Source organism: Mobula birostris, chromosome 12 (assembly GCF_030028105.1).
Source record: "Mobula birostris isolate sMobBir1 chromosome 12, sMobBir1.hap1, whole genome shotgun sequence".
In the NCBI taxonomy this organism is placed as follows: Eukaryota; Metazoa; Chordata; class Chondrichthyes; order Myliobatiformes; family Myliobatidae; genus Mobula; species Mobula birostris.
In genome coordinates this window covers 3,769,277-3,782,736 of record NC_092381.1, presented here as the reverse complement: position 1 = coordinate 3,782,736, position 13,460 = coordinate 3,769,277, and the positions used below count along the sequence as shown (strand labels likewise).

The window sequence follows — 13,460 nt, the reverse complement described above, 5'->3', positions numbered from 1 at the left end:
GACAAAACAAAAACCATGAAGCTATAGAAACTATGGAAGCAGATTAAACAGTCACTGCTGAAAAATAAATGGGAAAGCATTACATTTTTGAAGGGCATTGGAGAGGGTTTACAGGAGGTTCACCAGAATCATTCTGGGAATGAAAGGGTTATCGTACGAGGAACACTTGATAGCTCTGGCTATCTTGCTGGAACTTTGATGGATGTGGGGGGGGGGGAATTTCATTGAAACTTTTCGAATGTAGAAAGGTCTAGACAGAGTAGATGTGGAAAGGTTGTTTTCCATGGTGGGAGAGTCTAGGACAAGAGGGCACAGCCTCAGGATATAGGGGTGTCCATTTAAAACAGATGTGGAGAAATTTCTTTAGCTTGAGGGTGGTGAACTTATGGAATTTGTTACCACAGGCAGCTGTGGAGGACAGGTCATTGACTGCAGAGATTGCAATCAAGGCAGAGATTGATGGGTTCTTGATTGGACACGGCATCAAAGGTGACAGGGAGAAGGCCGGGGAGTGGGGCTGAGGAGGGGAGAAAAGGATCAGTCATGATTGACTGGTGGAGCAGACTAAATGGGCCAAATGGCGTAATTCTGCTCCTATGTATTATGGTCTTATTGCAAAATACTTTACAGGTGATTAAGTACTTGATAAATTGTTATAGAACAGTACAGCATAGTATAGGCCCCTCAGCTCACGATGTTGTGCTGACCTTTTAACCTCCTAAGATCAATCTAATCCTTCCTTCCCACCCACATAGCCCTACATGTTTCTACTGTCCATGTGCCTATTCACTGTTCTTAAATGTCCCTAAAGTAGCTGCCTCTAACACAACTCTTGGCAGATCGTTCCACGCACTCAACACTTTGCGACAAAAGGAAAAAAACGACCTCTGACATTCCCCCCCCCCCCCCCCCCAATACTTCCCTCCAATTACCTTGAAATTATACCAGCTTGTATTAGCAATTTCTGCCCTGGGAGAAACATCTCTGGCTATCCACTCAATCTGTGCCTCTAAAACACTGGAGCGGAATTAGGCCACATAACCCTCCATTTTTTGAAGCACAGAAAAACTCTGATGGAGCCCATTAGCCCTCTTGTTGAACCTCAAACCTCGACATCGGCTATTTGGCCCATCAGGACTGTGCTAGTTCTGTGAAGATGTCCACAATCAGTCTCCCCCATATCTTTTTCTCAGTAGTTTTCCCTCCCACAGAGCCCTTCATTTTTCTTCATCCTTCTTCATCCATGTGCCTATCTTAAATGTCCCTAATGTATCTGCTTCTACCATCACCTCAGCAAGGCATTCCACACATTCACTGCTCTGTGTAAAAACCTGCCTCTGACGTCTCCAAAGTCCTTACATTAGGTATTACTTCCCTGGGAAAAACTCTTGGCTGCCCACTCATTCTGTGCCTCTCATCTCAATAAAAATCTGATAACCCAGCCCTCTAGTGGTGCTAGGCCCCCAGATTTTCTGGATAATTGCATGTTACTCTGATTAACATGCTACTCACAACATGGTATTCATTGTTTTTTTTTCCCTACAAATGTTACACCATAATAAGATTTCAACGTACTCATTGAGTTTAAAGGGAGCACGGGAAATTGCACCTCTTTGAGTTTAAGAGCATTAAGGATCAACTTTATCTGCCGTATACATTCACATGCATTAGGAACATGCTGTGGTGTGTTGCTCAGGTCAGATATGCAACAAAAACATCAACAATTATAAAGAATAAAAAAATGATATAAAAGCAAATCTACAAATTGACCTTTAGGGAATCCTGTACAGACTCCCAAGCCCTTTTGCCCATCGGAGTTTTTAATTTTCTCCCCATTTAGAAAATAGTCTACGCCTTCATTCATTGTCCCAAAGTGCATGACCGTACACTTCCTGACACTGCATTCTATCTGCCACTTCCTTGCCCATTTTCCTAATCTGTCTAAGTCCTTCTACAGATTCTCTGCTTCCTCAGCAGTACCTGCCTCTCCACCTATCTTTGTATCATTTGCAAATTTGCCCACAAAGCCATCAATTCTATCATCCAAATCATTGACATATAACGTGAAAAGAATGTGTCAACACTGATCTCTGTGGCACACCACTAGTCAGCGGCAGCCAATCAGAAAAGGCTCACCTTTGCCTCCTGCCAATCAGCCAATCTTCAATCCTTGGAAGTAACTTTTCTGTTGTACCATGGGCTTGTGGCTTGTTAAGCAGCCTCATGTGGCACCTTGTCAAAGGCCTTCTGACAATCCAAGTACACAACATCCATTGACTCTCTTTCGTCTACCCTGCCTGGTATTTCCTCAAAGAATTCTAACAGATTTGTCAGGGAAGATTTCCTCTTAAGGGAACAATACTGACTTTGGCCTACTTTATCATGTGCCTCCGTAATAATGGACTCCTACATCTTCCCAGCCACTGAATTCAGGCTAATTGGTGTATGATTTCCTTTCTTCTGCCTCCCTCCCTTTTTGAACAGTGGAGTGACATTTGCAATTTTCCAGTCCTCCAGAACTATTCCAAATTCTGGTGGTTCTTGAGAGATCATTATTAATGCCTTCACAATCTCTTCAGCTACATCCTTCAGAACCCTGGGGCCTAGTCCATCTGGTCCACGTGACTCATCCATCTTCAGACCTCTCAGTTTTCAAGCACCTTCTCCTTGGTGATAGCAACTACTCTCACTTCTGCCCCCAGACACACTCGAGTTTCTGGCATACTGCTCATATCTTCCGCAGTGAAGACTGAAGCAAAATATATATTCAATTTGCCCACAATTTCTTTGTCTCCCAGTATTACCTCTTGCTTTGCTTTTACTCTTTCTGCATCTGAAAAAACTTTTGGCATCCTCTTTGATATTATTGGCTGGCTTACCTTCACAGGTCAGCTTTTCTCTCCGTATTTTTTTAATTGGCTTCTGTTGTTTTTTCTTAAAAAAGATTCCCAATCCACAACGTTTCCAAGTAACACACACAAAATGCTGGAGGAACTCAGCAGGCCAGGCTGTAGTCCTGCTGAAGGTTTTCGACCCAAAACATCGACTGTACTTCTCCTCTCCTTCCCACCCTCCCTCCCCCCACCTTCTTTATAGGGCCTCTGCCCCTTCCCTCTTCAGTCCTGACGAAGGGTTCCGGCCCGAAACGTTAACTGATCGTTTCCACGGATGCTGCCCGACCTGCTGAGTTCCTCCAGCGTGTTGTGAGTGTTGCATCGACTGTTTACTCTTTTCCATAGATGCTGCCTAGCCAGCTGAGTTCCTCCAGCATTTTGTGTGTGTGTTACTTGGATTCCCAGCATCAGCAGATTTTCTCGAATTTAAAATTGGGCCACCAGCTTTCCACTAAATTTTGTTAGATTATATGTCCTCTTATTTGCTTTTATGCTGTCTTTGACTTCTCTTGTCAATCATTGTTACACAGAAACATAGAAATCAGTGCATTACAGGCCCTTCGTCCCACTGTGTTGTGCTGAGCATGTAACTGCTCTAGAAACTGCCTAGAGTTTCCCTACCGCGTAGCCCTCTATTTCTCTAAGCTCCATGTACCTACCTCTTAAAAGACCCTATCGTGTCCGCCTCTACCTCTTTCGATGGCAGTGCATTCCACGCACCCACCACTCTGTGTGAAAAACTTAACTCTGACATCCCCCTTGTACCTACTTCCAAGTACTTTAAACCTATGCTCCTCGTGTTAGCCATTTCAGAAAACCCTCTGGCTATCCACACAATCAATGCCTCTCATCATCTTATAGACCACTATCAGGTCATCTCTTATCCTCTGTCGCTCCAAGGAGAAAAGGCCAAGTTCCCTCAACCTGTTCTCATAACGCATGTTCTCCAATCCAGACAACATCCTTGTAAGTCTCCTCTGCATTCTCTCTATAGTATCCACATCCTTTCTGTAATGAGATGACCAGAACTGAACACAATATTCCAGGTGGGGTCTGACCAGGGTCCTGTACAGCTATAACATTACCTCTCGGCTCTTGAACTCAATCTCACGGATGAAGGCCAAAACACCATACGCCTTCTTAGTCACACTGTCAACCTGCGCAGCAGCTTTGAGTGTCCTATGGACATGAACCTCAAGATCTTGCTGATCCTTCACACTGCCAAGAGTCCTACAATTAATATATTCTGCCTTCAAATTTGACCTACCGAAATGAACCATCTCAGACTTATCTGGGTTGAACTCCATCAGCCCGGTTCTGCATCCTATCAATGTCCCACTGTAACCTCTGTCAACCATCCAGTCTATCCACAATACCCCCAACTTGTGTCATCAGTAAATCTACTGACCCACCACTCTACTTCTTCGTCCAGGTCATTTTTAAGAGTCACAAAGAGGAGGGGTCCCAGAACAGATCCCTGCAGAACACCACTGATCACCCAACTCCATGTAGAATACGAACCATCACAACTACCCTTTGCCTTCTGTGGGCAAGCCAATTCTGGATTCACAAAGCAAGGTCACCTTGGATCCCATGCTTCCTTACTTTCTGAAGGAGCCTTGCATGGGAAACCTCATCAAATGCCTTACTGAAATCCACATACACTACATCCACTGCTCTACCTTCATCAATGTGTTTTGTTATATCCTCAAAGAACTCAATCAGGTTCGTAAGGCACGACCTGCCCTTAACAAAGCCATGCTGACTATCCCTAATCAGATTATGTCTCTCCAAATGCTCATAAATCCAGCCTTTCAGGATCTTCTCCAACAATTTGCCCACTACTGAAGTAAGATTCACTGGTCTATAATTTCCTGGGTTATCTGTACTCCCTTTCTTGAACAAGGGAACAACACTTGCAACCTTCCAATCCTCTGGTACTTCTCCTGTCCCCACTGTAGGTCTTACACGGTGAATGTTAGGGCACTGGGGACTGTGGAAGAACAAAGGGATCTGGGAATACGGGTCCATAATTCATTGAAAGTAACACCACAGATAGATAGCCAATCACAAACAAGAAAAAGATCCGCAGATGCTGGAAATCTGAGCGATATACACAAAATGCTGGAGGAACCCAGCAAGCCAGGCAGCATCTTAGATCTTATCAGAGATGCTGCCTGGCTTGCTGAGTTCCTGTGTGAGTTTCACAAGTAGATAGGGTCGTACAGAAAGTTTCTGGCACGTTGGCTTTCATAAATCAATGTACTGTGTTTAGGAGATGGGATTTTACATTGAAGTTGTACAAGACATTAGTGAGCACTAATTTGGAGAATCCTGTGCAGTTTTGGTCACCTACCTACAAACAAGGTTGAAAGAGTGTAGAGAAAATTTAGAAGTTGTTGCTGGGTCTGGAGGACCTGAGTCATAAGGAAGGATTGAATAGGTTAGGACGTAGAAAACTGAGGGGAGATTTGATAAAGTGTACAAAATTATGAGGGGTATCGACAAGGTAAGTGCAAACAGGCTTTTTTCACTGAGGTTGGGTGGGACTACAACCAGAGGTCATGGGTTAAGGGTGACAGGTGGAACATTTAAGGGGAACTTTTTCCACTCAGAGCGCGGTGCGAGTGTGGAACGAGCTGCCATCGCAAGTGGTGGATGTGGGTTAAATTTCACATTCATGAGGAATTTGTGGATGGGAGGATGGGGTATGGAGAATTATGGCCTGGATGTAGGTCGATGGGACTAAGCAGATTAATCTTTCGGTATAGACTAGATGTGCTGAAGGGCTTGTTTCTGTGCTGTGGTATTCTACTCTATAACTCTACAGAAGATATCGATATTCCCAGCAGTTTCCCCTTTTTAAACATTTCCCTGCTTACCACAACTTGCAGGAATGTGTGTGTTCATGAGTCCCAACTCCCACGCTCTCTTAATCAGTGGAACAGGATACTGTAGAGAAGGCAAGGCATCATCAGTACAGTGAGTACATCCCCCAGCACACAACTTCACCAGACATCATTATTCTGCATCATCAACAATTCACTTTCCAACACACAATTATCCAGGCTTGTGAAATTATAGCTAAAAGATGCATCAGGTCCCAGCTGTAAATATAACCAACTATGGCCTGGTCCAACCATGTCGAGGTTACGGCCGAAAAATGTACATGAACACCTCTAGTCCCTCAGGAAGCTAAGGACATCTGGCAAGCCCTGATGACTCACCATTTTTTTTTGTCTTTGCACCACAGAGAGCATCCAATGCCAATACATCATGACTTGGCATGGCAACTGATCTGCACGTGACTGTAAGAAACCGCAGAGAGTTGTGGACACAGTTCAGCTCAGCACGGACATAAGCCTCCACCAACACCACCGCTCCCTCACCACCCCCCCCCCCCATGGACTCTGCAGCTAACATTATCCAGGACTCTCATACATTAGGTTCAAGACAGCTTCTATCCTGCTGTCATCTGAACAGATAGTAAAGGTTCTCTCCACCTACCTGTCATTTCTGTAAATCTCTATTCTGCATTCCGTTTCTATCACCTTAAAATACTTATGTATGAACTGATTTGCCTCAACAGTATGCATACAAAAGATTTTCATTGCATCTTAGTACATTTGACAGCAATAAACTCGTAAACACAAGAGATGTTGCAGATGTTGGCAATCCAGAGCAACACACAAAATGCTGGAGGAACTCCGCGCGTCAAGCAGCAGCTATGGAGAAGAGTAAACGGTCAACGTTCCAGGCCGAGACCCTTCATCAGGACTGGAAAGGAAGGGTCAAAGAAGCCATAGTAAGGTGGCGGGGGGACGTGAAGGAGTACAAGCTGGCAGGTGACGGGTGAGTTCAGGTGAGAGAGAAGGTGGAGGTGGGGGGGAAGAGTGGATGAAGTGAGAAGTTGCAAGGTGAGGGGGAAGTGGGGTTGCATGGAGGAACAGGGATGCAGTTGAGAAGCTGGGATATGATAGGTGGAAGAGGTAAAGGGCTGAAGGTGAAGGAATCTGATAAGAGAGGCGAGTGGACCATGGGCCAAAGGGACAGAGGGCTCCGGGGGAGCTAATAGATAAGGAGGTAAGAAGGGGAAACATCTCCCATGTTCACTATAATCTTCTGTTAGATTCCTCCTCCTTCAGTCTATTTTCAGACCATCAACCTCTTCAACCCATCTTCTGACTCCATCCCCCCTCATCCACCTGGGCTCACCTATCAGCTACCAGCTCATCCTCTCCCCCACCACCTTATTCTGGCTGCTTTCCCCTTCCTTTCCAGTCCTGATGAAGAGCCTCAGCCCATTTCCATCGATGCTACCCAACTTGCTGAGTTCCTCCAGCATTTTGTGTGTGTTTTGTTTCAAAGAAAAAGACCAATTTTGAACAGCAATCCAGCAAATTAAGTTGGATTGAAAGCCATTGTATATTTGTCACATGTGGGATAGATACACAGTTTTGATGATCACATCGTTTGCACATCCTCGTAACAAGTATCATTAATGCAGTAAGACGCTGCCTGACAGGATAAAAAGCCACTGAGGGGCACCAGCATTGTACAATTTTAAACACGGACTTTTCCCCGGGGTGGGGGGAGATAGCAAATGGAGGGGCAGAGTCTTAAGGTGATTGGAGACTAGCACAGTGGGGGTGTCAGAGATGAGCTCTGGTTGCCTCATTATAGGAAGGATGTGGAAGCTTTAAAGAGGGTAAGGGTGCAGAGGGGATTTACTAGGATGCTGCTGAATTAGAGAGCATATTACAGAGTAATAGAAAAATTCAGCACAGAAACAGGCCCTTCAGCCCATCTAGTCTGCACCAAACCACTTAAACTGCCTACTCCCATTGATCTGCAACTGGGCCGTAAGTAGCAGTCACGTACTTATCCAAACTTCTCTTAAACATTGAAATCAAGCACCCGTGCACCATTTGTGCTGACAGCTCGTTCCACACTCTCGTCACTCTCTGAACTGAAAAAGTTTCCCCTCATGTTCCCTTTAAACATTTCACCTTTCACCCTTAACAGATAATACTAAGATAGGTGGAGTTGTGGATAATAAAGTAGGTTTTCAAAGCTTGCAGAGAGATTTAGGCCAGTTAGAAGAGTGGGCTGAAAGATGGCAGATGGAGTTTAATGCTGCAAATGTGAGGTGCTACATTTTGGTAGGACTAATCAAAATAGGACATACATGGTAAATGGTAGGGCATTGAAGAATGCTGTAGAACAGAGGAATCTAGGAATAATGGTGCATAGTTCTGTGGATAGGGTGGTGAAGAAGGCTTTTGGTATGCTGGCCTTTATTAATCAGAGCATTGAGTATAGGAGTTGGGATGTAATGTTGAAATTGTACAAGGCATTGGTGAGGCCAAATTTGGAGTATTGTGTACAGTTCTGGTCACCAAATTATGGAAAGATGTCAGTAAGATTGAGAGAGTACAGAGGAGATTTACTAAAATGTTGCCTGTGTTTCATCTCCTAAGTTACAGAGAAAGGTTGAACAAGTTAGGTCTTTATTCTTTGGAGCGTAGAAGGTTGAGGGGGGACTTGATAGAGGTATTTAAAATTATGAGGGGGATAGGTAGAGTTGATGTGGATAGGCTTTTTCCATTGAGAGTAGGGGGAGATTCAAACGAGAGGACATGAGTTGAGAGTTAAAGGACAAAAGTTTATGGGTAACATGAGGGGGAACTTCTTTACTCAGAGAGTGGTAGCTGTGTGGAACGAGCTTCCAGCAGAAGTGGTTGAGGCAGCTTCGATGTTGTCATTTAAAGTTAAATTAGATAGATATATGGACAGGAAAGGAATGGAGGGTTATGGGCTGAGTGCAGGTCGGTGGGACTAGGTGAGAGTAAGAGTTTGGCACGGACTAGAAGGGCCGAGATGGCCTGTTTCCGTGCTGTAATTGTTATATGGTTATTAACCCATGACCTCCGGCTGTAGTCACACCCAATTAGAGTGGAAAAACCTGGTTGCATTTACCCTAGCTACACCCTCAGAACTTTGCATACGTCATATGAGGATAAGTCCAGTGAGCTAGGGCTTTTCTCTTTGAAGCAGAGGATGAGACACGACCTGATAGAGGTCTACAAGATAAGAGCCACAGAGCAGTTAGAAACTTATTCCCAGGGTCAAAATTACTAAATTGAGAGGACATCATTTTAACATGATTGAAGGAAAATATAGGGCGAAGGGGGAGGACGTCAGTGGTGACTTTATTTTTATAAATACAAACACAGAGTGGTGGGTATGTGGAACACCTGGCAAAGGGTGGTGGTGAGGACAGACAAATTAGGGCAAAGTGTTCTACTATTGTGCTCTGCCAGGATAATTTCCCCTTCATGAGCCACTGTACCTTTCAACACACCAGGTGAAACGCTATCAGGTGGGGAGAATGGGGGGCTGGTGCAGAGTTGTGTGAAAGTGGCCATGCATGTGTGGAGGTGAAGAGCATGGACGAGGCTGCACACTGCTGGTGATACAGAGTACTCAGTAGAGACCACTGACCTCTCCAGTCCTGTCGTACTCTGCAGCTGCTGGGAGCACCTCCTCCCGGGCAAACTTCCGTGCTGTCTCCTGGAACTCGCGCTGCTCTGTTGTGAGCTCTGTAACATTCAGGGTAAAAGCAAGAGGTGAGGGAGATTCCCACGACCTAATGTTAAACCGGAAGCATCATCTACTGCAACTTTTTCCAGTTGCTGTGGTGCCTCCAACAATAAAGCACTCTGTACTGCACAGAAACGCTCTCAAACAATGGACCCCAAGAATGGCACAGTGCCTCACAGCCCTGGAGACCCGGTTTGATGCCAACCTCTGGGGTCGTCTGTGCACATCCTACCTGTGACTGCATGGGTCTCCCCCAGGCGCTCTAGTTCCCTCCCACATCCCACCGATGGGTTAATTGGCTGTGGGAATTTGAGGGGAATAAATGAGATCTGTGTAGGATTGGTCTAAATCGAAGGGCCACAGGCCTTTATCTTTCTATAACTCTGGTCAGGATAACACACCATTCTGGAGCCAGTGATGTCAGTGTGACCTAGTGAAACGCTGGGTGGCTTACAATGGGCCAGCTTACAACTGCTGCCATTCCATGGAAAGGACATGCAAGCTTCTAGCAGAAGTGAATGGAAATTTCCAGAATGGTTCATCGAACACTACAGCACAGGAATAGGCCCTCTGGCCCACAGTGTGTGCCAAAGGAAAGAACAGTATCATTGTCAAGGTTTCTGTAGTTGCCAAACCTGGGCAAAAAGTACTAGTGTAAACGGGCATTTGGTCAGCATAGATGAGTTGGGCAGAAGGGCCTGTTTCCTTGCCGTTTCACTCTGGTGCCCAAGTACCAGGCTACTTGGGTGGTGGGGTGAAAATGTAAGGCTCTCTTTCCCCTGCTAGCCTGCAGGTCACCCTTGGGCAAGGTGTAGCACCTGCCTAGCCCCCCAATCAGGGTCATGTGAAACCATGGGAGCTGGTGGTAGATAGTCATATGAGCAGAGGGTACATAATCACAAGTCCTGGTTATGTGACCACTGACATGAGGCAATCTCTGAAGAATATTGATAATTGCTAGGGTCACCCACCTTGTAAAGACATTGCCTAGAAGGTGGCAATGGCAAATCACATCTGTAGAAAAAATTGCCAAAAACAATAATGGTCAAGACCATAATCACTCACATCACACGACAGGACACATAATGAATGAATTACCCAAATACCTCCATATATCAAACAACATTGGACACAGCACTGACTCCTGTAGTACACGACTAGTCAGAGGCTTCCGGTCAGAAATGCATCCTTCCACCATAGACCTTTGCCCTCTTATTATTGATCCCCATACCACAGGAAAAGGAGGCTAAATCTTTGGCAAGAAGGATGAGATCTGACTCGACAGAGGTGTACAACATGATAGGAAGCATAAGGCCTTAAGACAAAGGAGCAGAATTAGGCCATTCAGCACATGCTCCACCATGCAAGCATGGTTGATTTATTATCCCTCTCAACTCCATTCCCCGCTCCTCCCCATGACCTTTGACAGATTTACCACCCTGTCTAGAGGAATTTTTTCCTCACCTCTGTTCGCAATGGACATCCCTCTATTTTGAGGCTGTGTCCTCTGGTCTGAAACTCCCCCACTACAGGAAATATCCTCTCCACATTTACTCTCTAGGTCTTTCAATATTTGATAGGTTTCAATGAGATTCCCCCTCATTCTTCTGAACTTCAGCAAGGATAGGCCCAGAGCCATCAAATGCTCCCCAGACATAGAAAAATAGAAAACCGACAGCACAATACAGGCCCTTCAGCCCACAAAGCTGTGCTGAACATGTCCTTACTTTAGTAATTACCTAAGGTTACCCATAGCCCTCTAATTTTCTAAGCTCCATGTACCTGTCCAGGAGTCTCTTAAAAGACCCTATCGTATCCACCTTCACCACTGTCACCGGCAGCCCACTCCACGCACTCACCACTCTCTGCATAAAAAACTTACCCCTGACATCTCCTCTGTACCTACTCCCCAGCACCTTAAAACTGTGTCCTCTTGTGCTAGCCATTTCAGCCCTGGGAAAAAAACCTCTGATTATCCACACGATCAATACCTCTCATCACCGTATGCACATTTATCAGGTCACCTCTCATCCTCCGTCACTCCAAGGAAAAAAGGCCGAGTTCAGTCAACCTATTCTCATAGGGCATACTCCCCAATCCAGGCAACATCCTTGTAAATCTCCTCTGCACCCTTTCTATGGTTTTCACATCCTTCCTGTAGTGAGGCGACCAGAACTGAGCACAGTACTCCAAGTGGGGTCTGACCAGGGTCCTATACAGCTGCAACATTACCTCTCAGCTCCTAAACTCAATCCCACGATTGATGGAAGGCCAATGCACCATATGCTTTCTTAACCACAATACCTTGCATTCCTGGGATTAAAAACATAGAAAGATAGAAATCTACAGCACATTATAGGCCCGTTGGCCCACAATGTTGTGTCGACCATGTAACCTACTCTAGAAACTGCCTAGAATTTCCCTACCCCATAACCCATGTACCTATCCAAAAGTCTCTTAAAAGACCCTATTGTATCTGCCTCTACCACCGTCACTGGCAATGTATTCCACGCACCTACCACCCTGTGTGAAAAACTTACCTCTGACATCCCCTTGTACCTACTTCCAAGCACCTTAAAACTATGCCCCCTCGTGTTAGCCACTTCAGCCCTGGGAAAAAGCCTCAGGCTATCCACATGATCAAAGCCTATCATCTTATACACCTCTATCAGGTCACCTCTCAACCTCTGTTGCTCCAAAGAGAAAAGGTCAAGTTCACTCAACCTATTCTCATAAGGTACACCCTCCATTCCAGACAACATCCTTGTAAATCTCCTCTGCATTCTTCCTGTAGTATCCACATCCCTCATGTAGTGAGATGACCGGAACTGAACACAGTACTCCAGGTGGAGTCTGACAACGGTCTTATCTTGTGAGGCTCTCTGGATCCTCTCCAATACCAATATATTAGTTTCTTTTAAAAAGACAGGGTGGAGGGAAGCGTGGACCCCAAGCTGGCAGGTGAATCCAGAGAGAAGGTGAGATGCTGCCTGACCTGCTGGGTTTCTCCTGCACTTTCTGTTGCTCCAGAGATCCAGTTTCTGCAGAATCTCTTGTGGCTATTTCCACAGAACAATTCAGCACAGTATCAACCTTTCGGCTCATGATGTTGTGCCAACCTTTTAACCTACTCCAAGATCAGTCTAACCCCTCCCTCCTACACAGCCCACCATTTTTCTATCATTTACGTGCCTATCTAGGAGTTTCTCAGATACCTCTAGCCTGTCTGCCTCTACCACCAACCCTGGCAGGGCATTTCAGGTCACCACTCTGTGTAAAAGAACATTCTTCCTCCATTCCCCTTATACTTTCCTCCAATCATCTTATAATTATTGTCCCTCATATTAGCCATTTCTGTCCTGGGGGGGGGGGGGGGGAGGGAGGAAGAGGGAGTCTCTGCTGTCCACTCCATCTTCACCTCTCATCTTGTACACCTCTATCAAGTCACCTTTCATCCTCCTTCCCACCAAAGAGAAAAGCACTAGCTCACTCAATGCAGCCTCATAAGACATATTCTCTGATCAGGCAGCATCCTGGCAAATCCCTTCTGCAGTGTTTCTGAAGTTTCTACATCCTTCCTGTAATTAGATGAACACAATACAGGTGTCCCCTGCTTTTCAAATGTTCACTTTACGAATCCTCGCTGTAAAGCCTAAAAGAGCTCGTCAGGGTGTTACATTTAGTGTAAAACTAGATATAATTAAGCGTTTTGATCGTGGTGAATGAAGTAAGGACAAAGTGAGTTTGGCTTGTGGAAGTTGACGAAGACGATGTTGAAGGGGTTTTGGCAGCCCATGACCAAGAACTGATAGATGAAGAGCTGATGCAGTTAGAAGAGGAAAGGATAACAATCGAAACCGAATGCAGTAGTGAACGGACCGAAAGTGAAGTCGTCCAGGAACTGAACGTGAAGCAACTGCATGAGATTTTCGCTGCAATGATTGCAGAAAAGTACGACTTTAA

The 13,460-nt window shown here is 45.4% G+C and overlaps 1 protein-coding gene across 1 annotated transcript in view; it reads right to left on the bottom strand.

The window, feature by feature from the left end:
• acadm (acyl-CoA dehydrogenase medium chain) overlaps nt 1-13,460 on the bottom strand; it is a 71,863-nt gene that overhangs the window by 39,026 nt on the left and 19,377 nt on the right. Inside the window, exons 3-4 of the mRNA XM_072273271.1 lie at nt 9,399-9,496; nt 5,777-5,846 (exon numbers count right to left, since the gene is read on the bottom strand). Coding sequence (XP_072129372.1) covers nt 5,777-5,846; nt 9,399-9,496 — 168 coding nt within the window. The remainder of the gene's footprint in view (nt 1-5,776; nt 5,847-9,398; nt 9,497-13,460) is intronic.